Genomic DNA, 23351 nt, shown 5'->3' with positions numbered 1-23351 from the left:
ATGTTGAGCTTATCAAATAGTTAAGTGTAGCCCTTACTGTTTCCGTAAATAAGGATTTTTGCTTAAATTAAGACCCTAAATTGTGGAGCTTAATTAATTTACATGGATTAGTTATTAAAAATAATGTAATTGAACCTGAGTGCAAGATTTGCAAATTAATGATTAATGAAGTGTTGTGTGTGTCAGCAGTAAATAGATGAAATTACAGTCAGTGTTTCCACAAAATGTGATTGGACCACAACTACTTGTCTCACATACCCATTACAAAGCACTGTGACAAAGTAATCATTACATTTATATTCTTAGGATTAAAATCGTAAAACAATGATATGCACGATGAAATTAAATAAATTCTGTCATCAACTGCAGTTGGGCGTTGAAATGAAGTCAGTGGCGACAAGTGAAAATTTGTGCCAGACTGGGACTCGGACCTGAATTTCCCCAGTTTAAATAAGCGGTTGCTTTCATCACTTAAGCTATTGGAGCATGCTTTACATCTGACTCAAATTTCCAATCACAGACTACTTGGGTAGTGTACCCTGTCCAACATACTCATTGCTTGGCGCATCACACTGGATTCCTGCGAGATTTCAGGACAGTGGGTGCATCTGCACTGAAATGACCTTAATGGCCGTCAAGCCTCACCTTCCATCAGTCCATATGTCCTTGAGCTTCCTTATTGTGCCTACAAAACTCTTGATGGATTTGCCCTCTTTTTGTGATACAATATTTAATTGTCCTTGGTAATATTTACAACTGTTTTTCCTCGTACATTGCTGTAAAAAGCTTGTACTCAGAACTTCAGATGTCTGAGCATTCCTTAACTCTTTGTGATACGTGACATACATTTTCACGTCTCCCACCCACTGTAAATAGACTGTAAGTAACAATTGTTCCTCTGTCCATCAATCCAGCTTTTCAGCTGACAATGGGTTGACCACAAAGGCTAACACATTCTTTCCTGTTTTACCTAAGAAAGGCAAAACTAGAGTGGCAGTACTGGCATTTAGGATTCAGGCTGACAAACTGAAAAGGACCTGTTCCCACTTAATGCGTCTAGCTATTTATGGAAGTTCATGTCATCTATCCACATTTGTGCCATCAGTTCTAACAAAACCTGAACTGCCTTCGTAATGTTAACTCCATGTTCCCCTTGTTTGCTCATTGTTAAGTCTGTGTCTACAACAGTATGAAACAATACAAGAGGGACTTTATACTAATATCACCAATGCAGTTTTTACTAAAGACACTCCTAGACTTTATGCCTGTTTGCCAACTGTGCACCTTCTTTACAATCTCTGGTGTAATGCCCAGGCTTTTTACATTTAAAAGAGATCACTGCTGATAACTGGGCACATGAAGCACTGCACCCCAGCAAATTACACCGCCCACATCTAAACTGAGCACAAACTACCATTCTTTGTCACTAAAATCACTTGAGCCACCAATAGAGTTTATCTTCACCAGTCAACCTTCCAACCAGCCCTCCAGTCCAAATGACTAGACATTGTCAACACATTTGCATGGAAAAAAAGCCAAAAACAGTTTATGTTCGGCTTCCTTCTGAAACTGAGTGTGATGGTGTCAGGGGTACAGACACTATTAATGACAGGATGGGCATTTCCAGATCTCATGTGCAGGGCGATGGGTTATGTGCTACCAGCTCTCTGGCAGTTTGCAGTTGTGGAGCTCATTTAGCAATAACATTCTTTATTTAGTAAGATGCTTGAACAGAGATAGTGAAATCTCGGTGGTGTGCATAGGTGCCCCATGCAGCAGCTGCTAGCTCAGCATAGCACACACCATTGTGTGCTATGCGGAGGCAGTGTGAGGATGCTGGGTGGGAGTGCTGCCTCAGCGGGTTAGCAGACACAAGCCTGAAGTCAGGCATGCACCAAGCAGCAGGTGTATGTGCTAGAGGATCACTCCTCCAATCAGTCGGACATGCTAGTGCACAGGCCCTGAACCCAGGACGCTTCAGAGATGCCCAGAGCCAGGCAGTCATCCTGGAGGATGACCTGTTAGATGACAGCGGCTCGAGCCCCGAAAATATCGGGTCTAACAGTGGCCCATAGACCAACAGTTCAGGGATGACACTGCTAGATGCAGACAAAGCTGATAGGACCACACAGGACTGACATCTGGTATGGAGTATGTCACAATGTCAACAGTACTTGAAGACCAGTTGTGTGAGCTAGGGTGTGAGCGGCAAGTGTTTGTAGTTACTCTGCTCGACTTTGTTGTGACAGGGTCCCATTTTCGTCATGTATGTGACTGAGGCAGTGCAATATTGGGGACAATGTGTGGAAATTCAGCTCGTCACCACAGTTGGTGGGGTCTTGTGGCAAATCATTATTTTCCATAGATGAATATTTAGTTAAACATTGTAAGCATGTTTAATATAAAAATCTGTTTACTTATTAAATTTAAGTCACTGTGTCATTTACTGTGTTGTAAATGGCCAGCTTGCAATGTTGCACACAAAGCATGCATAGCTTGTAAAATAACTTGACCCATGTCATTTTAATATAAATGGTCTGTGGAACTCATAACTAACAGCCACCTGCACTTGAATTTCAAAAACTTAATTTTACACCCCCGTGTTAGTATACCTCGCCCCGAAATTTCAGTTCGAGCAGCAGTGAACCACTGTGTGCAATTCATGAATACATCATTCAATCATCCCTGTACCTCCTGCCTGCTTACACAAAATATGTACCCTATAGATGGGGCCAAAATATTGGGTTTACCAAAAAAACTCATTCAGCCATTATTTAATAGCTTAGAAAATGTAATTAATTGTTTCCTGTGGTATTCACGTCGTGTCACAGTTAAGCAGATAGTACCTTGCACATCCATGGTCATAATCAGCTCAAAATTTGAATAAAATGTTCAGAAGTGCCTGCAGTGTAGGAGAAAAATTTTAGTAGAAAACGAAGCAAAGTTTGAAATAAACTTCTTGTTCAAGAGAAGGAGGCAGATAAAAATTATTAAAAAGTAAAGGAAGAAAAAGAGGCCCCAATAAAGGATCTTGAAAGCTATGAAAGGATACAGGAATAATAAAGTTCTAGCAGCCAAAATTAAGTTTCTGAGCACTAATAGTATGCTGCAGGCAGTCAACCACAATTACAAGAGTTGAACTTGGAACTCACAGTTGATTGCAGACTATAACAAAAATCAAGAATAAAAACTAAGAAATGTGAGAGATAATTTGGGACAGATGTGAGGCAAAATAGTAGCAGTCATAGTATCAGCAGTGGTGTAACCTTTTCTAGAATCTTATAAAATGGGATACAAATGCTGATGCATAGACATAGGGCGAATGCAAAATGAAAGTACAAAAAGGGAGAAATGTAAATATGTGGAAATAACTTAAAGATCCTTACAGGGAAGGTACTGTGTTGCAGAACAATTATGTAGAATGATTCAAAGCATTCACCAGTTTATTAAAAGACGTAGGTTGTTGAATTGTTTAAGGATGGCCTTGCATCGTACTTTTGGATATTGAAGTTCCTTGTGATGTCCTATTGTTAGTCGCATGGCAATGTAGCATTGTGCTGTCTTGTGCCTGTTTAAGCTATTGTGTGTTTACTTTCTTTTCTCTGAACTATTCCATTTGTGTGGCTGGTGGAGTTTTATCTTGCCAAGATTTTAAATGTTTATGTTAGATTACATTTATATTGTTTTTAAATTTTACTCACAATGCTGAATTTGAATTTTCATATTTAATCTGGTTATTACTTTTATTAGGACTCTGCAGAACAGAATATGTTCAGCTTCGCTGCAAATCTGTACACTACAATGTATATGAGACTTATCAACCAAAGGAACAGAACACTTGAAAAGCAGTCTTTCTATTACATGAATATTGGATACCAAAGGCAGTTGTCATTTATGAACAAAGATGGATCTTTCAGCTTATTCAGAAGTGACTGGTAAGAAGAAACTGGACAAGATTTTCATTGGATCTTATGTTACTCATTAGCAAAGTTGTTAAACATTGTTTGAGATGTAAACTTGTTTGCAAAGGACTTTTTTCTTCATTATTCCCCCTTTCCTGTGGTGCGTCTGATATATGCTTACCTTTCTATTGTATGTCACAAATAAAGGCGAAAATGTAGCGTTTAAGTGATCATGACAGACATTATACTTGTTAACAGTTTTGAAATATGTTTTTACATGCCTGTCAGACAGCAGTGAGGAACAAATTAATTATATTTAATAATAATGTCAATACAGCCATAGTAAAATATGTCTTTGCTATTAAAATGATTACTCTCTTACCGGGAACATAATACTTAAAAGGGGAATGTGTCTTGCTGTTACTTGTGTATAACTATCATTTCTCTGTATTCTGTATTGATGATAAGCTTCAACACCTAAACTATTTACTTTACCAACTGCCAAGTCAATAGTCAGTTAAATGAACTTTGAATTTTTTTAAATTTATGGTGTTGGACATTGCATCTCATACTTTTATGATGATTCAGAATAACAAGATTTTCTGCTGTGAAATATGCAATATAATGAAATTTTTGGTTGATCAAAACTGTATGCTGCCCTGGGACTCAAACACAGATCACTACATGTCACAGGCAAAACACTAATTATCATTGTTCCAGTCCAGCAGGCAGTTTTAATTTGCGAAAATAAATACAATTTTATATCTGAAGGTAACTCCTGTGCTAAGAGTAATACTGTAAACACTATGCTCATGAAGTAATATATAAAAAAAAGACTATATATTGTGCAACCAAAGCATTTCTAGACTGTATGATGTGTTACAGGAATCATTCTTCACCAAGTGTGTGGCTGACGGCATTTTGTGCACGTATGTTTCAAGAAGCTAGCTTTTATGAGTGGGAAAATTACATTTATATTGATCCTCAGGTAAGGCAGAAAAAAAGTTGTCTATATGCTATCAAAATTAGGAATACCATTTGGATTTCTAATGCCAATGTTCTATGTGTGCAGGTCATATCCAGATCAATAGCATGGATTCTCCGGCACCAGACGAGGGAAGGCGCTTTCTATGAAGTTACATGGTTGCCTGATAGAAAAATGAATAGTTCACTAAACTATGATAATGATGCTGTGAAATTTCGCAACATCTCACTCACAGCTCATGTGCTTATAACACTGGAGACTGTAAAAGATCTTTCAGGGGTAAGAGATTCTCTGCCTCCTCCTCCTCCTCTTCCTCCTCTACTGAAGCAGATTGAAATATCATATTTCATTAATTAAGTGTAACTCAAGTTACATATTCAATGAAGGGGTATGGTTAATCAAATCTATAACAATTGTATCATCATTCTAGGGTCTGGGATCTCAAGTTGCATTTGCGCAAGGTAAAGCCATACAGTGGCTCGAGCGAAATCTGAAGTTAATAGATGAGCGAGGGGACCCGTATGAAGTAGCAATTGTGACATACGCCTTGATGTTGAGTAAAGCGTCGACAGCTGAAGCTGCATTTAGCATCTTAGCAAGACATGCAAGGACAGAAGGTATAGTGGAATCATATTACTGTTCAAATAGACTTGATAACTGAAGTATCCCTAAACTAATGAAATTTAATTTTAGGTGGTCTGACATACTGGGGCAAGATAAGGGTACCACAACCTCCATATAAATTAGAAAATCAAAAGCCATTCTTCTTGCCAAGGCTTCCATACATTTACGATTCTACAAATGTAGAGACCACAGCGTACGCTTTATTGACATATGTGGCTCGTCAGGAGGTGAATCTCGACTATATTGTGAAATGGCTGAATTCTCAGCGGCTAACAGATGGTGGATGGGCTTCAACACAGGTACTCCTCATGTTGTATGTTAAATGAAAATGTAATTGAATATTGATGTCGAGAAAATGAAAGCTGCATGTAAAGTTCACCAGTATGAACTACCTGTATTCATGATGACCAGTATTAACTACCTGTACTGATTCGTATTTAATATTTTCTTTTTAAACTTATCTGGTACTGTTTCTTTTTGGATTTCCTTTCACTGATTTGTTCCAGATTTTTGAATTACATTTACATTGTCTAGAATGAATTTTTCACTCTCCTGTGGGGTGCGCGCACGCTCTGCTGCAGTGCGAAAGACTGCTAGGCTGGCAAGATATGCAGGAGAAATTTTGCGAAGTTTGAATGGTAGGAGATGAGGAACTGGCAGAAGTAAGGATGCGGGTGTGGTCTTGAGTGGTGCCTGGATTGTGCACTGTTACGCGTGCAATACTAGGGTACTGTGTTGGTGTAAAGTATTAGTTTCAGCGATCTGTTGAAGTATTGACCCTGGCTCATTGTCGTAATACTTGTAGTCTTACAGTAAATGACATGTAATGTTTTTGTTGCAGGTTTGCAAAGATTGTAATTCAGAATAATATTTACAAAGCTTCTTTAGGCATGTAATCCACAATGTTTTCTTCTTCGCTTGCACCTTAGTTCTGCCGTTTTCTCAGGGTAGGTGTGGTTAGAATTGGATTTGGCATGGTTAATTGAAAGGGGTGGCCAGATGCCCTTCCTGTCACCACCCCATACCCCCCGGGGTGGAATCGGTGTACCCTAGCTGTCTGCGTCTAGTGTAGACCATGAAAGAGTGCGAATGTGTTTCATATGTCTGCGATTCATGTAACTGAGGTGGTATGTGGGGACCAGCCTGGTATTCACCTAGTGGGATGTGGGAAACCACCTAAAAACTACATCCAGGCCGGCCGGTGCATCGGCTTACATCGTTAATCTGCCGGACAGATTCGATCGGGGGCCGGCATGCCTACCCGAGTCCAGGAAGCAGCACATTAGCACTCTGTGCTAACCTGGCGGGTGTGTAATCCAAAATGTATCCTTGCTAAATTAATTAAAATCTGTTATTTGTTCACTTCATTCTGTCATCATTGGGGATAAAAATGTTTGTATTAGATACAGCGTTAGTGTTTCTTTGCAGAAGTTGTAGTGCTGTTTTTCTGTTCCATTGATGCTCTGTAAATGAAAGAAATGTTTGTCTCCATAGCTGAGTGGTCAACATGGCAGAATGCCACGCAAGGGGCCCGGGTTTGATTCTCAGCTGGGTTGGAGTTTTTCTCCTCTCAGGGATTGGGTATTCCATTGCCGTCATCGTCATTTCGTCCTCATCAACATGCAAATCGCTGAAGTGACGTCAACTAAAAAGACTTGCACCAGGCGAATAGTCTACCTGACAGGAGGTCCTAGCCACACACACACTTCAACTAAAGAAATAACATTTGTGCTGATAATTAAGTATCTGCCAACAATTAAAAGATTACATTTTCAAATTCATTTAGGTGATTGACCACATGCGGTTTATTGCATCTATAGAGGGAACGACATTGACAATAATTTTAGTAATGCTTGTCTTTAGAGATTTTTGATGGTTAAACGATGTCAAGTCTTTTGCAGTATCTATACTGACATCTCTTTACATTAAAAAACAATAATTTTAAAGTCACTATAAACCTGTATCCACAAAAACGCACACATTTCTTCTTGAAACTTTATATACACACGTCACAAAATATTTTATTCCATATTTTCACTGGCAAAAAAACTATACATAATTTTAAATGAATAAAAGTGCTTGTAAACCTCTTATATTGTAATCTCAAATGCAGTGGTATGTGGTGGTATGATAACACAACTCAAAACCTACTCAACAGTAGTTGATTAAAAATACAAAGGAATCATTTTCATTTCATTTTTCTAACAATAAATTAAGAATATCCACTGACAATGCAGTTCGCTGAAGTTGATTCTCCTGCAATCACATATCTGCACTGTGCGTCCATGTTATTGTCAGCTCGATTGACAGACTGTGATTTGCATAGGAAGGACTTATGCAGTGGACATGAAACATAAAATGAAACTAGAAATCATTTGTTACATTTTATAGAAAAAATTAATAAAATATAAAATACATATTATTTGTTGCTACTGGGTGCTACTGGGTGCAACTGAAGGAGGAAAATATGTTTCACTGCACACAATCTGTGATTTTGAAGTGATTCAGTTGGTAAGAGCATTGACCAAGAAAGTTTCTGGTGTAGCACATAGTTTTAACCTACCATGAGGTTTGGTTACATTTAATAATTGTATGGATCTCAGTATTTTGCTACTAGCCTTATAAAGGAGGCGTTGATTCGCAGACAGGCACAGTGAAAAATAAAAGAACTGCTAAACACTTAAGCTTTTGGACAAAAAAGTCTTCCAAAATAGAAAACACACACACATTCACACAAGAACAAATCACACACATATGGTCACTGTCTCTGGTGCTGGGACCCGACTTCGAATGTGTCTGAAGTGAGCAGCAATCTGCTGGGGTGGCTGGTGGGGCTAAAGAGGAGATATGTGGCAGAGAGGGGAGGAATGGCAGGATAGGAGTGGGGAAGCTGTTGTGCTGCCTGTGGGAACATGCAGGAATGTGGTAGGGACAGAATAGGGCTGCTAGATACAGTGTCAGGAGGATGTGCGATGGGGGAGGGGGGGGGGTGAGTAGAGAAGGGGGAAAGACTCACTGGTGCATTGATGGGATAGAAGGCGTGTGTAGTGCTGGGAGAGGGCAGGTGGGTGGATGGGAACTAGTGAAGGTTGAGGCCAGGGGGGTATGGGAGCAAAGATGTGTTGTAGGGGAGGTTTCTCCTGCACATTTCAGGAAAGCTGTTCTTGGTAGGAAGGATTGAGATGAGACATGCTTAGAAGCAGCCATTGAAATGAAGCACATTGTGTTGTGCAGCATGTTCAAGAAACTGGGTGGTCCAGCTGTCTCTTGGCCACAGTTTGGCAGTGGGCAGTCAGCCTGTTAGTTGTCAAGCCCACATAGAAATTGGCAGAGTGGTTGCAGCTTAGTTTGTAGATCACGTGGCTGCTTTCACAGGTAGCTCTGCCCTCGGTGGGGTACGTGATGTATGTGACAAGACTTGAGGAGATGGTAGTGTGAGGATATGTGGGACAGGTCTTGCAGGGATATGAGCCATGAGGCAAAGAGTTGTTGGGAGCAGGGGTGGAGTAGTGATGGGTAGTGATATTGCATTGGTTTGTTGGCTAGTGGAATACCTCTGTAGAAGGGCTAGGGAGGATAGTGAGGAGGGTATTCCTCATCTCAAGCCACAATGAGAGGTAGTTGAAATCGTGGCGGAGAATACGATTCTGATGTTTGTTACCTTAAACTATTATATTTTTCCCTTCTAGATGTGCCCAGCACTTTTATCATGTTTTCCTCTACTGTTGCACTTGGAATACAGTTGTAGACTCCCTTTGGTTTCAGTAATTGAGGCACCTGTATTTTTAGACAACCTCAGCATTCTTTGTTGCCTAATTTCACAGCACTAGTCGGTTTGCTTATTAACCTGCTAGTTATGATACTTGACTGTTATTCTCTGTTTCTTTCTCTTTCATATATCCTCTATACTGCTACACATTTCATTTTATAAAGGCTTCTGTATAGTTCCTATATGCTGTTACTTTCCCTTTCTTATAATACATATTTGCTTGTTTCAAGTTTTTTTTCCATACACTTCTGAGTATGCTACACACATCTTGATGTGGTATTCATGGACACAAGGATTTGTCTTTTTGTAGTTTTTCCATTGCAATTTTATATTTGAACAGCTTTCTTCATTTTCACCTTCCATAAGAGCTTTCTTAATTTTCATTTTCTTTGCTTCCAGCCCAGCTTATTCTTTTCACACTCTTCTCCTCAACATCTTAAACAAATATACCGATTTTTTTGTTCATCTTACCTCATCTATTACTACTCTAAATCATACTACAGACACACACATTGTTTTGTTGCTCCATTTGAACCAGTCAAAAATAAAGGAAAGACAACCATCCACCTATAGCACAATGATGTATGGAACGATAAAAATGTAACAGGTAACAGCGTTCACACTAGCTTTCAAGTTTTTACCCTTTTTCTGCTAAAATATACACAGCCATACAATAGCTACACAGGAACCCAAATGCACCTTCCTGTGGCAATAGTTCTCAATAAGAAAATGGATTTTATTTTTGCACTTTCCTCTACCATGCTGTCGCAGTGGTACTGAAAACAAATCTCTACCATGCTTCCTTCATGGAATGGTCATAGTGTAAGTTGTTCTTAATAGTTTATTACCTAATACTTTGCAATGTGAACAGTGCATCTCTCATAGACAACTTCAAAAAAATACAAAACAGGTGACACTCCAGGTAGGAATATCAGCAATGTGAGGAAAGATAGATTGCTACTTACCGAAAAGATGACACGTCAAATTGCAGACAGGCACACTTAAAAGGCACTTACACATGAACTTTTTGGCCAGAGCCTTTGTCAGAAAAATGAGAAACACACGCCATTAATTCACACAAGTGAGTACACCTCATGAACACATGACTGCCAACTCCAGCAGCTTGGCCCAGGGTGCAGCTATCACATTGGATGGAAGCAGCAGCCTTGAGGGGAAGGGGAAGGGATAGAAGTGTAGGGGTGGGGTGGGGGGGGGGGGGAGGAGACGAGGAAAAGCTTGTGGTGGAAGGAAGGATCCAGATATGGTGTGGGTAGTGAAGCAGTCATTAAAATCAAGCATGTTATGTTCAGCTGCATGTTGTGCCACACTGTGTCCTGTTTCGTTCTTGGCCACAGTTTGACTGTGGCTGCTCATCCTTGTGGACAGCTGATTGGTAGTCATATCAATATAAGAAGCTATGTAGTGGCTTCAGCAGAGCTGGTAAATGACATGGCTGCTTTCACAGGTGGCCCTGCCTCTAATGGGGTAGGATAAACATGTAACAGGACTGGAACAGGAAGTGTTGGGTGGATGGATTGGGAAGGTCTTGCACCTGGGTCTTCCACATGAATATGATCCTTGTGGCAAGGGGTTAGGGTTCATAATGGTGTAGGGGTTTGGAATGGTTTAGCGATGGATTAGGCTGATCTGGAGGTTGTGTGGACGACGGGGATGGGAAGGATCTCGGGTAGGATGTTCCTCATTTGAGGGCATGGTGATAGATAAAGCCATGGTGAAGGATATGGTTTAGTTGTTCCAGTCCAGGGTAGCATTGGATGATGAGGGACACCTTTGTGACTGGTTCTCATGGGTGGCAGGAGGATTGGGGGTGTGAAGGGAAATAGCACGGGAGATCTGTTTGCAGACAAGGTCTGCGGGAAAGTGGCTGTCTGTGAAGGCCTAGGTGAGACCCTCAGCGGCTGGTAAGGGAATTCTTGTCACTGCAGATATGCTGTCCCTAGGTGGCCAGGCTGTATGAGAGGGACTTATTGGTGTGAAACAGATGACAGCTGTCGAAATGCAAATACTTTTGGTTGTTGATGGATTTAATGTGGACAGAGATACAGATGGAGCTGGGTTGAGGACCAAATGAAACAATGTCATCAATGAAACTGAACTGGACTACGGGGTTGGCATTGCGGGAGGCCAGGAAGGTCATCTCTAGATGGCCCGTAAACAGGCTGGCATATGAGCATGCCGTCCAGGGGCCCATGGCTTTGCCGTGGATTTGCTTGTATACCTTCCCTTCATGGAGAAGTACGTGTGGGTTGGGATAAAGTTAGTTAGTTGTATGAGCAATGAGGTAGTGGGTTTGAAGGCTGAGGGACATTGGGAAAGTTACCGTTCAGTAACGGTACAATCATGGGCATGAGGGATGTTGGTGTATAAGGATGTGGCATCAACAGTGAAGTGCAGGAATCCAGGAGGTAAAGGAGTGGGGATGGTGGAGAGTTGGTGAAAGAAGTGGTTGGTAATTTTGATGTGGGGCAACTGGTGGGAGGTGTTGGTCAATGAGGGCCAAAATTCTTATAGTGGGGGCACAAAACCAGCCACAGTGGGGCATCCAGGACTGTTGGGCTTGTGGATTTAGGGAAGCATGTAGACATTGGGTGTGTGAGGTGTCACAGGAGTGAGGAGGAAAATGGATTCAGCAGGGAGGTTCTAGGAAGTGCCTAATGCTTTAAACAGGGATTGGAAGTTTTGTTGAACTTCTGGAATGGGATCACTCTGGCAGAGTTTATAGGTGGATGAGTCAGATAATTGGTGGACACCTTGTGCCTAATAGTTACTGCAATTCATAACAGTGATGGAACCTTTGTCTGTAGGTAGGATGATTAGGTCAGGATTTGTTTTGAGGTTGTGTATGCCTATTTTTTTTGCTGAAATGTTGGTGTTCTGAGGAAGGGACCTGTGGAAGGATGGTGAGGCTAAGTTGGAGATAAGGAATTCCTGGAAGATTACCAGCAGGTGGTTAGGTAGCCAGCGGGTAGTGAAGTGGGAGGTTGGAGGATCATGGTTGGATAGTGTATGAACGATTAGTGAGTTCATTGTTGGAATTAGGTTGGTTTGGTTGAAGGACTTGGCAACAAATGAGTGTTTCCGTTCCAGGGATCAGGAAAGGAGAGTAAGTCTTTGACAAGCCCAACATGGTTAAATTTGAGTGTAGTGCTAAAGGTGAGGCATTTTGATAGGACTGGAACTTCCTGTGGAGCAAGGGTTTTGGTACAAATGTTAACAACAGTGTTAGGGAATGTTTGGGCTCTGGATTCAGTCGAGTATTGATAAGGAGTTATCCAGCTCCACTCATGACCATTAACGCCTATTTTGTCCATTTCTGCATCACTCCAGCTTTCAGTACCAGTTCAAAAAATTATCCCCTTCCCTGGGTAAAACCGAGTCCCACATCCTATTTCTTAAATTCTGCCTAAACCGTGGAACCCCCCCCCCCCCCCCCCAAATGGCCTAACCATAAAAATTCCTCTCCCTGGATCTCACCCCTCCTTTCCCAATGTCCTTCACCTTTTCAGATTCTGCCTGTCCATAGCCCTCATGAACCTGGTACTGCCAAATCTCTTCTCCATGGCATGGGCATCCCAGAACAACTTCTGCTCCCTCCGCAGGAGATTGCTGCTGTGCAATCCCTGCTTCATACATCAGATCTCTGAAATTGAATCCCTTACTCTCCAGAAGCTGGATTATCCAAGCTGCTGACATCTTACTGCCACCTTGGGGGGCACCACTATCCAACACCTAATCCTACCAACAGTGTTCCTCCTTGTCCACCCCTCATAGCACCTAAACCCTGCCTAGCTGACCTTTTCAACTCGTCACTTCCCCCCAAAACTTCCTACAGCACTGCCAAATCCACAGCTGAAACATACTCGAAACACCGTTGTTAACCTTTCCACCAAAACCCTCAGCTCCGCAGAATTTTCTGTCCTATCAAAATGCCTCTCATCTAGTCCTACATCCAAATTTAACCATGCTGGACTTGTCAAAGACCTACTCCTCTTCTCCCAATCCCTGCAATGGAAACACTTTTTTGCTGCCAATCCCTCCAATCTAATTCCAAAACTGAACCCTGCCAGTCTCAGTTTGCATCAACATCCAGCTGAACACTACATGCTTGATTTCAATGGCTGCTCCACTGCCGAGCCATGTGGATCCTCCCCTCCATTACAATCTTACCCCAACTGCACAGATGGGAGTTATCCTTACAACACATTCTCTGATCCTGTGATTATCCTGTCCTCAACCTACAGTAACATACTGTCCCCACACACTCCACCCAACAGTTTCCACCCCCTCTGTCTTATCACCTCCCCCCCCCCCCCCCTTCTTGTCTCCCACCCTCTTTGTTTGTTGCCCTCTGCCAACAAACCCGCCCCTCTTTCCCCAACACTCTCCTTCTCCTCTCTGTTATCCCCACCCACCTGCCACCACAACCTCCTGATGCTGCACTTGTTGGCATTATAGCCCCTGGACACTGCACTAGATAGTGCTCCTCTCTCCTCCCACTATTGTACCATCCGCTCCCTCTCCCCCTCCAGACTGCTGCTTCCATCCCACGTGATAGCTGCATTCAGGCCCAAGCTGCTGGAGTTGGTGGTTGTGTGTATGTGCTTGCTTGTGTGTATCAGTGATGTGTTATTATGAATGAATGATAGCCAGCTCCAATGCTATGTAGATTGTTTATATTTTATATCATAGCAACTGTCTGCAACTAGACCTGTCATATTTACAGTAAGAAGTAATTTATATATTGTTTAAAAAGTATAAGAAAAACAAGAGTAAGCATTTAATGTGTTTATTTATAGCTGTAAAAAAATGCTGTAAAACCTAGTGACATCAGTGCACATTTCAAATGCGAAATATTGTGAATGAATTATTGGTGGATCAAACATGATCATTGGATGCTCTTTTATAGACCTGACCACCCCCCCCACCCCCCCCCCCCTCCATTCCCTCCTTGGGAGCAATGGGGATGGAACATTTGATGGAGGAATGGGTGAAAATGCTGAATTTTAAACTGTAGGTGTTGTGTGTGAAGCAAGAACAAACTTCATTCATTTACAGTGAATAGAAGCCACGCAAAATATGTACATAATTTGTGTATACAATAAGTATTCTACTAATAAAATACTGATAACGAGCCAAAGGCTTTTTATAGGTCGAATTTGGAAAAAAAAAGATGCCTTGAGGTAGATAAAGCAATGTGTGTAAAATAGGGGAAAGTTAAAGGTGATAGAGTGAGGAAACGGTAGGTGATACAAACTGCAGAAGTTGTGGGAGAGAAGTGTGAAAGGTGGCCTGTGGTGACAAACTAACTTAGTCATCCAGATAGTTATAAGAGCTAAACTGGTGTTGGAGAACCAATATTTTTTCTAACAGTTCCTTTGTTACTTACAAATCTTCAAATCGTCTCTCTGTTGCATCTTAAAGTTACAGTGTACTTATCATTATTCGATACAGTTATGACAATATGCTCAAGTATGGCATTGTAGACACAGGCTGTTTGCAAATTTTGGCGTTTCCTAACACACGAACATCTGAGTATTGCAAACTAGCAATTTTAAAGTGCTAAAAACTCTTTATGCAGCCAGTAATTTCTGAAAGGAAAGTGAAATGGACTTATTTAACTGCTGGACATTTGCTCCTTATTGTAATAGTCATACATATGAGTAGGTGGAGAGATTAATAAACAAGTAAAAAAAAAAGTATAGAATAGGTAGACAAACTTGAAATTGTAAAACTTATGGATGTTTCCATTTAGGCTATAGCTACATTGAAATAACTGTACCGTTGCTGAGAAGCAACATATGAAACAGGGAAGAATCGTGGATAAATGTAGAAGATCATTTCTTTTAGGTTAGACATTAAGGAAAACCATGATGAAATGTTACATCCAGGGTAGAAGTTTAAGTAGATTTTGTGATTAATCAATTATTACCTTTGTACTGAACGCACTTGCGATTTAATGACCACTCATTATCCCAAATTCTGGAAAATTGTAATGTTCTTTTTTTGTGTAAGAGTTCTGCCAAATACATTGATTTGGTTCCAATTATAATGAAAGGGAGTGTCAAGTTTTGATAATTAAAATATGAGCACTAAGCATTATCTGTATTTTCCTTTCCATAACACTGAGAATCAGTAACTATTTTTTTACAATATTTTATTCTTAGATTACCTAAAAAAAAAAAAAACCTAATGAAGGAAACTTTTTCCCTTTGTGTCTGCATGAACTTGTTACAATCGAACTAGTCATTTCCGCAAAGTTTACAGTGAAACAGTAAGATTTGTTCAACTTCCAGGATACTGTGATTGCACTGAAGGCTCTGATTGAATACACTACCAGGTCAAGGTTGCGTGATGTATCCTCACTAACAGTAACGGTTGAGGCAACAGCACTTCAAGGAGAACGTAAGACACTGTATGTTCATGATACCAATATAGCAAACCTTCAAAGAATAGAAGTAAGTAAACATCAACAGTTGTATCTCATACTCTTGAATGATGAGACATCAGCCACACAGATATCATTTTTAAACTGTCATATGTGTTACAGATTCCACATGCTTGGGGAACTGTTAAAGTTCAGGCTAAGGGAGCTGGTTATGCTATACTTCAAATGTCTGTACAGTATAATGTAGATAACCCCAAGTTCCAGATACAGCCGCCTGTGAAAGCATTTTCATTAAGAACAAGAGCTGACTTCCATGGCCGAAACCAGTCACATATTACTTACACCAGCTGTCAGAGGTATATTGGTGGTGATAGATAATTATGGGCTATCATACTGTAGTGATTTTTTGTGAGACTAAAAGACTTTTAACTTTTTTCCAGATGGACAAATCTTAATGAGTCTGTTAGGTCAGGCATGGCTGTGTTAGATGTGGCAATACCTACTGGTTATATAATTCAACAACAGAAACTTGATGCATATATTCTTTCAAGACAAGTGCGGAATTTGCAGAGAGCACGTTTCTTGGAACAAAAAGTTGTGTTTTACTTTGATTATGTAAGTATTAACAGTTCTCTTTTAATTATTTATTTATATCTGTAATTTTGTCACCAAGTCTGTCCTTCTATCCAACAAGGGATGGTCAGATATGTCATACTGAAACCTAGTTGCATTCACCACCCCACAAATGGTAGTAACCTTTTGCAGGAATTCAGTGTGTGGAATTTTAGCTGCTGATTGGAAAATATAAAGTGCGTTATTTTTCACCTGAATTTTCACGCGGTGTGACACTGTGCTGTCTTGTCACCTGCTGCATTTGTTTGCAGTACTGAATCTATTAATTGAAAACAATCAAAAGAATACTAAATTTAAGACACATATATATAATACTAAACTTGTTTAGACAACTAAAAGTTACATTTGTTCTTTAGCAGTCTTTTCAGATTGGTAAGGAGTACACACACAAATAAAAGATTTCCAACACATCATCATTTTAATGTAAAATATTGATACAACATTCCATAACATATTTCTTATGCACCAGAAAAGTTGAACTAAATATGACATTTGAGATCCGTGTGACCTTCAGAGAAATATTTATGTTTGTACACAAAACTGGACCCCAGCTGGGAATGAATTTGGTGTACATCTACACATTTTGAACAATGCATTGAAAATTTTATGAGATTCTTAAACCAAAGAAACAAAACTTGATCAGGTACTGACAACAGAAACTTAAAAAAAAAGTACTGTTGTAATAATAGATTTGAAATGGCAGTGATCATCTCTTTCATGATATTCTCTAACATTGTGTAAAATGCCTTCACTGGGGAAGAATTGCATATAGCAGTTGAAGTACTTTTTTCATACCATATTTCTTGCTTACAGTAAGTTTGAAACACAGCTTTCATTTATAGGGAAGTATCATATCTTGACAAGAAACTGGAAATAAGGCAATTTGAAGTCTTAGAATGGAAGAATAAGGTGGAACATGGAGAAACTGTTTTCTTTCACATTTTTTCAGTGTTTGATGAGTCTGCTACAGAGTTTTTTTGCACAGAAATGTGACCTTTGAAGACATGAGACAAAGTGTTGCCTTTATTTTTTAGGTAATCATACACAGGTATATGGGGAACATTCAGGCTTATAACAGGCAGTAAAAAGTATGAACATATAAATGTGCAGATGGATGCTAACTTTCTTTGAACGTATTTGTTTTTTCAAAACCAGAGTTATCTACACTAATAATAAATCAGTAAAACCATCATGTCTATCTGTTTGTCTTTGAGCACATTAATCTCCAAAGCTACAAAACAGATTTTTATGGGGTTTTCCCTGGTAACTTCATTGTAGCTAGGAGCGCCATAAAGGCTACATGTAATCTAAATTAGATCACAGAAAAAAAGATATTCATATACCGTATTTACTCGAATCTAAGCCGCACTTTTTTTCCGGTTTTCGTAATCCAAAAAACCGCCTGCGGCTTAGAATCGAGTGCAAAGCAAGCGGAAGTTATGAAAAATGTTGGCACGTGCCGCCACAACTAACTTCTGCCGTCGAATATATGTAGCGCGACACAGGCATGCTTTGTAGGCACAAAAATAAATACTGGCGCCAAAACCTCTGTGTCAGTAAATAAATTAAAAAAAAGAAAAGTGGAAGACGAGTTTTTTTTCTCCGCCGCGAGTTTCGACCACTGCATTTTCATACATTATCCAACGAAGTAAATACAAATTCCGTATTGTTCATCTTCGAATGTAGCACAATTTCAGTGTACTACGAAAATCTGACTGGCAAGACTGTTTGGGATGTTTGTCAATATGGCCAACTCCACGTTCTGAATTTTTTCCTATCTGTGAGAAGAGATGGTTGCTAATAGGAACCTGATGAAATTTGAATCACATACAGTATTCTCTTCACCATAAGAATAATACGAATGTAAACATTTTCCCATGTATTCTTTCGTGTTTGCTGCTATCTCATTTAAATCCTGTCTGCCTAATAAACTACGAAACTAGAGTGAGACAACAGTAAACGCGGAAGAATATACATATCGTGTCATGTTTATATTCGTATTATTCTTATGCCTAATAATGATACAGTCTGAAATGAAGCACGGCAAGTGACTAGATTTTTAAATCTAAGATGATTCTAATTTCTGTGCAGAATTTGATGTAATAAAGAAGCGGCCGCAAAGATTTTCAAACGGAGAAAAATTTTCGCCTAACTCTCGTTCAGAACATGTTCTATCATACGCAGTCTATTATTTGATTCTTGTTGATCATTATCAAAGAAAGCAGCAGTGTAAGTAACAACAAATAGCAGTCTCTTGCCATTGTTTCGCTAATGAGACGATTCCTCTCTTTTTTGTTTTAATTGTACGCGGCGGTAGCGCGCACAAAAGCAAGGCATGCCGCGAGCCGCGACAGGCCGTAAACACGCACTATTAGAATGCGACAAACAATGCATGACACAGTGCAGTAATGCATTTTCAGCTTAAGAGTGACGCAAACACCTATAACAAAGAAAACGGCACTTATCAGATCAAAGCAAAATAGGCAATCGATTCAAACCAGACAAAGCACGTGAAAAAGGAATGGTACCCGTATAAATACGGACGGAGTGCCTGACGCATAGCAATGGCTACGTGGTAAAGCTTAACTGCTAAGCTTACGACTCGAACCAAACTACTGTAGCTGTATTGTCATTCATTCGAGCTAAATTGTGTCTCATAGTACAATGGAACAACTTTGTTTCGATTTGGAGGTGTGGCCTAAAACTTTTCTCTCCCCTTGAATTTCGAGTCTCAAATTTCAGGTGCGGCTTAGATTCGGGAAATTTTTTTTTTCCTTGATTTCGAGTCTCATTTTTCAGGTGCGGCTTAGTTTCGAGTGCGGTTTAGATTCGAGTAAATATGGTACATATTATAAAAAAGTATGTATGTATGTTACACATCTCCTCCGAAACCAGTGGACCGATTTCAACCAAACTTGGTACACATATCACTTACCGTCTGGAAAGCATCCCTGTGGGGGGCAGGAACCACCTACTTATCAAAGAGGTGAGGATGCCAGTGAAAAAGAAGTATAGACCACAACATGTGAATACCCAGATTTTATTCATCCAGTATCTGAGAATGAGAGCACTTAGTGACAGGCAACAAATTTCACACATAATTTCAAGCGTTTAGAAAACTTTTTCTAACTTAACACCCCTGCACATTATGATGAAAGGAAAACAGTTTAGTGCTTACTACCATTTTTGCTGTTCGTGCAGTAAAACTGCCACATCAGATGTGATGTAATGACTGTTACATTTATTGATTTTTTGCTGTTAATTCTATTCGCAACACATTTAGCAGACAGTATCCACATATGCTAGCTAGTCTACAATATAAATGTAGAGTTACAAAAACAGAGGCCTCTTTTGTATTTGTAACAGGAGCCTCAATCACTTGAGCTACAAACACAAATGCATGTATTTCAGTGATACATATAGGAACGGTAGCATAGGTATTACATAATTTTTCCACATAATATCCATTTACTCCAATGGATTTTGTCAACCGAGGGACAAGTTTTTTAAATACCTGCATTTTAGATGTCTCCCACCAACTCCTTAAACTACATGAAGATGGTATCTGTTCTTTTGGAATTGTCCGAAAAAACAGATACCATCCCCATATAGATAAGGCTTACTGGTCAGTGATCTTCTTCAGTATGGATGCCCTCACATTGCTCAAACTCTTACGGGAATTGGTAGATTGACTGTTGCGAGTAATGAGTTTAGTGGGCAGGGGCACTACGAATGTGGTTTGTGGACAGTAAGTTGGAAATATGGGTCTCATGTGCCCTCAGTCGCACTATCCTCTGTGTCCTTGAAGGCTCAGTCAGATAGTGTTGCCACATAAGTAGTAGATCCCGGGTTCAAGTCCTGGTCGGGGCACACATTTTCAACTGTCCCTGTTGATATTTATCGATGCCTGTAAGCATCTAATAGCCTGGATTTCATTGTAATTTCGACTCCTTGAACTGTTTCTCCACTTCAGTTTTCACTTCCTCATTTCCTGAAAATGCTTTCCACCCACATATTCCTTTAGTTGAAGGAGAATGAGTGTGGCGCCACTGCATTAATTGTCGCTTGCTCTCTGGGGTATGGCGCTAAACCCACATTTCATCTGCCATCACAATGGAGTCAAGTAAAATCTTTTTGTCACCGCAAAATGATAAGGAAACGTTCATGTAGTTTTGACTGTTGGTGTTGTGTGCTACAGTAAGCATCTTCAGAATCCATCGCACACACAGATTGCAATATTCCAGTCGATCTCTCACAATTTTATGAACAGTGTTTCGAGAAACATCAGGACAATGTTTGTCCAGGTCATCAATGGTCACATGGCGATCAGAACGAATATGCTCTTAAGCTTTTGCACCAGTTCATCAGTGACCACAGACAGGCATCCACTTTTCTCTTCTTCATGAATTTCCGTTCTTCCAGAAGTGAAATTCTTTATCAATTTTGTCACATGTTTCCATGACTGACACGATTTTGCAACAAATCATCCTGGTGCTCATACCCTTGGCATTCAGATACTGTATCTCAGTGCACATTTGGCACTTTCACACTTGGCGGGAAATGAAATGAGTGCGCTTATCCTTAGCCGTCACCATAACAAGAGTTGGAACACTACTAATGGCTGTTACCACTCATTCATTTCAGTGTGTGACACCATGCACAACAGTGGTACTAACTGTGAAAATCTCGATTCTCTGGTGGAGCTATGGGCCTTGTAACCTTAGTTTCCAAATGTCACTTGTACTTACTTTCAACCAATACACTAGCACTTTTTAAGAGTGTTGTGGTCCAGCAGTGGCAAGCAGAAAAACTTTCATAATGTTCCCCATCACCTGCACGGTTAGACCAAATAAATTGTACAACATTTTTTAAGGAAAAAAAAATCACAGAAAACAGAAATAATTAAAAAACTAATGTTTTCCTCCATTTTTATATCAGCCTTGAAGAAAATTTTATTCTAAATATGGTGTACTTGTCAAAACAAAGTGAGATAAATTGATTTTACGTTGATGTTAACTGTGAGTGACATACGGCATTTTGAACCATTCTCTTGTAACAAAATGTATCAACTGATTTTGTGAGATTTATGCAAAAAAATTACCTACCTTAATTTTGCTTTAGCCTTAAATATCTAATTGTTTTGTCTTATCTGTCTTCTCTATAATACAGAAAGCATTTCTGGAAGAGAATAATTTATTACTATCTCTTCTCTTCTCAGTATAGAGGGCCACTGTAAATGAGCCATTCATTTTCAGAGTTCTATATTCTTCAAACTATTTTGTGCACAACAAAGATTGATGCATGAATAGGACTATGAATTCCCAAGTTTGCATTTTGCACTCTACTAATATTCTAGGAGTGCTCCTTTGGTCACACATCCAAGTGGTAATCCAGGTTGTTCCATACTTCATGTAGTAGTTGTTCCATACTTCATGTAGCAGCAGCCTGTTAATGGCCATCACAGCAACACTGATGAGTTCTCTGAGCTGTTCCAGTATTCTTGACAGTGTGAGTGTGGCTTCTTAAACATGGTCCTTAATGTCCCCCGAAGGAAAAAGTCACAAGATGTTAGGTCAGGTGACGTGGTGGAGGGATGAGGGGCGAAGGGAATAGAGCCGTATAGTCACCACCATTATGCTTGATCCAGCAATGTGTAAGTTTGTTATTTATGTAGTGACCAACATTGATGATCCAGTGAGGCGGTAACTGCCACTCCAGAATCTTCCACACAGTTTGCTGCGGCATTCCATATTTGTGGCTCGTGTGGACTGTCACATCCTCAGACATCAAGGAATGGTCAGTTTGGTAATGGGAGGAAGTTGAGAGGGGGATTGTTGAGGGATACCGAGGCTCGGATAACGAAAAGAGGTTCAAGTTGATGTAGACTGCAGCAGAGATGCGGAGGATTGCACAGACTAGCATGCACAGCAACATCAGTCCAGTCTTTTCACTGAAGGCCATATCAAGGCCAGATTGTTTTCATTTGCATAATGTTGCCCAGTTTTGACACTAAAAGTAGGACCACTTTGTTTACATAGCAGATCTATTTGTGGGGCTAAACCGACATCTCACACTTCCAATGATAGCCCCATGATTCTCCCCAGCATTTAGATATGAGGCAAAGATGTGTTTCAATGTGTAGGATCACCAAAATATGATAAAGATACCACGTAGATTTTACTCCTCTTTCTGCAACTAGAAAAAGGTGGGTATAGCATAGCTAAGAAGGTGCTTGGATGCAGATTGTAACAAATCTTATAAATTAAGAGGCGGTGGTTCACCATACTGAGCTAGGGGTGATGTTTCTATGGAGTCCCTTACAGATGGTGCAGTTAATACTTAATGAAAGACTTTAGGTTATTGGAACATTTGTATAGAATCATCAAGGTGTTACTGGTAGAATGGACTGCTATCTTAAATAGTGTTCCATCTGCATCTGAATGTGACTCAGTGAATGAAGCTAATATAAATTACAATCCAACTGCCGAGAAGATACTGATTAACTTATGGAAACTTTGTATGATAGATAGTTTTGACATAAATAGCTGTTTAGTTTGATGACTGATATTTATTCACTCTTGCATGAAACACAATTGTAAAGAGAATAAATAATAACCATGCCAACCAAGCAACGATTCCTTTATAATCAGTGGTAACTTCAGTCAATCATTGTGGCGAAGTAAATCAATCGATGCCACCAGATCAGCTCCCCCTTCCTCCCACCCTTTTTTGTTTTTGACACTGGGTCATGGCGAACTTGCACTTGACTTGTCTCCCAGTTCTTGTGAAGTCGGGTGGTGCAGGCTTTGGGTGTTCCTGTTCTGCTAGTGTTGCTTTGGTGTCCTCTACATTGGAGTGAAGTGACGAGGGCTGACCAAGGAGTGCACCCTCCTAGGTGTACACGTCAATTTGGGAATTGTGGCTTTATCTGGAGACTTTCCTTCAGGATCCAAAGTAAGGTTAAATGAGTTGTGGATGCACTGCATCATTCCTGTGCACAAACAACTGCTAGTCTTCATGTTTGACAGGGCC

The 23351-nt window shown here is 40.1% G+C and overlaps 1 protein-coding gene across 3 annotated transcripts in view; it reads left to right on the top strand.

Annotated features, from left to right (window-relative positions):
- Positions 1 to 23351, top strand: part of LOC126190666 (CD109 antigen) — an 818148-nt gene that overhangs the window by 785031 nt on the left and 9766 nt on the right. For all 3 annotated transcript variants that reach the window (XM_049931111.1, XM_049931109.1, XM_049931110.1), the window contains 8 exons: positions 3751 to 3935; positions 4788 to 4890; positions 4975 to 5166; positions 5318 to 5504; positions 5581 to 5810; positions 15595 to 15756; positions 15849 to 16042; positions 16127 to 16301. In XM_049931111.1, coding sequence (XP_049787068.1) covers positions 3751 to 3935; positions 4788 to 4890; positions 4975 to 5166; positions 5318 to 5504; positions 5581 to 5810; positions 15595 to 15756; positions 15849 to 16042; positions 16127 to 16301 — 1428 coding nt within the window. The remainder of the gene's footprint in view (positions 1 to 3750; positions 3936 to 4787; positions 4891 to 4974; positions 5167 to 5317; positions 5505 to 5580; positions 5811 to 15594; positions 15757 to 15848; positions 16043 to 16126; positions 16302 to 23351) is intronic.

Source organism: Schistocerca cancellata, chromosome 6, assembly GCF_023864275.1.
Source record: "Schistocerca cancellata isolate TAMUIC-IGC-003103 chromosome 6, iqSchCanc2.1, whole genome shotgun sequence".
Taxonomy (NCBI): Eukaryota; Metazoa; Arthropoda; class Insecta; order Orthoptera; family Acrididae; genus Schistocerca; species Schistocerca cancellata.
The sequence above is the reverse complement of the archived record's forward strand: the minus strand, read 5'-3'. Positions and strand labels throughout refer to the sequence as shown.